The sequence below is a fragment of the Montipora foliosa genome, chromosome 5, assembly GCF_036669935.1.
Source record: "Montipora foliosa isolate CH-2021 chromosome 5, ASM3666993v2, whole genome shotgun sequence".
Classification (NCBI taxonomy): Eukaryota; Metazoa; Cnidaria; class Anthozoa; order Scleractinia; family Acroporidae; genus Montipora; species Montipora foliosa.
In genome coordinates this window covers 20,950,619-20,953,399 of record NC_090873.1, presented here as the reverse complement: position 1 = coordinate 20,953,399, position 2,781 = coordinate 20,950,619, and the positions used below count along the sequence as shown (strand labels likewise).

The window sequence follows — 2,781 nt, the reverse complement described above, 5'->3', positions numbered from 1 at the left end:
TTTATTTCGAAGGCAAGAGAGAAAGTGGTTGCAGCTAGCCTAAACTCTTACCTTGATGATAACAATTTCCACGAACTTCTCCAATCGGCCTATAAACAAGGACATAGGACTGAAACAACGCTGGTAAAGGTGCAAAATGATATTCTACGTAGTATTGATGAACGTAATTGCGTCGCACTGCTGTTACTCGATCTCTCGGCAGCATTTGAAACCCTAGATCATTCTATATTGCTCTCAAGACTACGTCATCGATTTGGAATTGACGGGAAAGCTCTTAAATGGCTGCACTCATACCTCACTAATCGCAGTCAGTTCGTATGTGTTGGGAATGGATTTTCATTTAGACGCGATCTTCTTTACGGAGTTCCACAAGGATCTGTGCTAGGACCAATCTTATACTTATTATATACTGCACCCCTTGCAGGTGTTATTAAAGAGCATAACATGTCTTATCATTTTTACGCGGATGATTTGCAAGTCTATATGTCCTTCCAGCCTTCCAGTTACATCGTCACTCTTGATGAGGTTAGGTCAACAATAGAAGCTTGTGTCTCTGATATCAATGAATGGATGACGGACAACAAGCTCAAATTGAACAATGATAAGACAGAGCTGCTGATACTTCATGCACATCACAGACCGTCTCCATCTCTGGATTCTGTGTATGCTGGCACTGAACTAATGAAAGCCTCCGAATCCGTTAGAAACATTGGAGTCTGGTTCGACAAGACGCTACTGATGAAGAAACATGTTAACTCCGTCTGCAAGACTGCCTTTTATCAACTTCGACATTTAGCTACAATAAGGAGATTTCTATCTTATCAACACTTTGAAATACATATACATGCTTTTGTGACTTCTTGACTTGATTATTGTAATTCGCTACTATCCAGACAGCCACAAAACCTCCTTCAAAAACTTCAATATGTACAATATGTACATTTGCATGAGGCTTTTCAAACAAAGGTAAACTTGCTTCACAGTGATCACACTTGCAATTTAGGCTGCAATGACTACAACAAGAGTGTTGAGGCTCCTGTGGCTGGATCCTCTTGTCCAGCGACTTGTAAGCTGCCACACGTAAGCAACCTGTTGTCTTTACAAACTCCTTCATGTCATCGTCACAATGGGAGAGCTGCTGGCCATGATAGATTATCTGAACATGACTTGGTAGACCATCTCTGCCAGCTCTTCCGGCCTCTTGATGTTGCTCTAACAGGCTCCGAGTAGGGCCCCAGTTAATAATGTAGTGGATATCTGGAAAATTGACACCCATGCTCAGAGCAGTTGAGGCCACAACCAATCGCACTTTCCCCTGACCTTTTAGTGACTGGACAACTCTGTCTTTGCTATGTTGCCAACAGCTTGAATGGTAAATTCCAACAAGACAATCAGAATGTTCACGTGATTTCTTTGGAGAATATGCAAAATGTCCAAGTTTATTACACAAGCAATGTCTTTCATTGTGTTGCAAAATATGATAGTTTTGCTGGCTGACTCTCCTTTCTCCTTAACATGATCAATCACCCAATTGAGTCCATTAAACATTTCAGGCTTACTTTTGTTGTGTACTGAAAAACGTAAGTTTGTTCGGTTTGGACTGATGCGGATGACCATTGGATCTTTCAGTGACAGCTTGGATTGTATTACTGAACATGTTTCTGAATCAGCTGTGCCAGTCAATGCAGCAAATGGAGTTCCTGTTATTACAATGAAAAAAATCACCTTCATGCCTTAGTGAGGCTTACAATGTTTATGATGTTGTTCATATTCATTAATTTCAGACCTGTTTAATTTTTATTTTGCATTGTCTCAAGATCATTATCATGAATATAATCTAAAACAAAGAGACTAACAAATAAAATTTAAAACTAAATGAAGGTAAACATACGGGCGAGCCATGTAGTCTACATGTAGGTACTTTGGTAAGGTTTTTGCACAGCACCATACATTCATTATGCATACATGTACAAGGCTAGACTTTAATCATTGGACCCTGTCACGCCTGCCATATACATTCTTGTATTTCAATAACAGTTTATGTAACAGTATGAGAATTATGCATTAATTAATTTTAAATAAATGTGTTACTAGTTGGAGAACTCTGTAACGGTTTAAAGGCTACAAATTACCTTTCTTTAAGAATGAGCGGAGAAGGGAAAGCTCTCCATAGGCTCCACGAAATGCAATAGTTGTATCATATCCATGTTTCCTGCCCTTTGATTTTCTAGAATAAATATAAGTCCTATGTTTACTTCACAATAGGTTGATTGGAATTCTTCTCAAACAAAAGATTGTTATGTGCAGCAAACACATTTTGCAGAATCTATAAAAAAACAGCTGAAAATTAAAATATACAATCCCTCACCTTAAACCGGTCCGTGTTTCAACTGTATGCGACTCATCCACAACACAAGCCACTAAACTGCTACTGAAAGTAGTGTTCTTCTTCAGTGATTGAAGAAATCGCTTATCTGTGGCACTTTCCGCTGATCCGTAGACAACATTAAATTTCCCTCCTTCGATGTCTTCCAAATTACCTAGAATCTGAGCCAAATTACAAGCAGTCAAATGCATGGCTTCGACTTCCATAACCTGGTCGTTAATGATACTGACAAGAGGCGTTATGACTAACAAAGAAGCATAATTTCCTGCTCTTTTCGCGAGCAACACAAGAAGCTGAAAAATTAGACTCTTTCGATAGCCTGTTGGTAAAACAGCTAAAAGATACTTTTTCTCAAACAAATGTCTGATCGCCGTCTTTTGCTCTGCTTTTAGCAT

General features: G+C 39.0%; 1 protein-coding gene across 1 annotated transcript; it reads right to left on the bottom strand.

Moving 5' to 3' along the window:
- Positions 1-1,323: 1,323 nt before the first annotated feature.
- LOC138002406 (bifunctional 3'-5' exonuclease/ATP-dependent helicase WRN-like) lies at positions 1,324-2,781 on the bottom strand. The gene is made up of 3 exons (XM_068848453.1): positions 2,369-2,781; positions 2,133-2,227; positions 1,324-1,700 (listed from the first exon to the last, which is right to left on the bottom strand). The coding sequence occupies exons 1-3, from the start codon at positions 2,779-2,781 to the stop codon at positions 1,324-1,326; spliced, it is 885 nt and encodes a 294-aa protein (XP_068704554.1).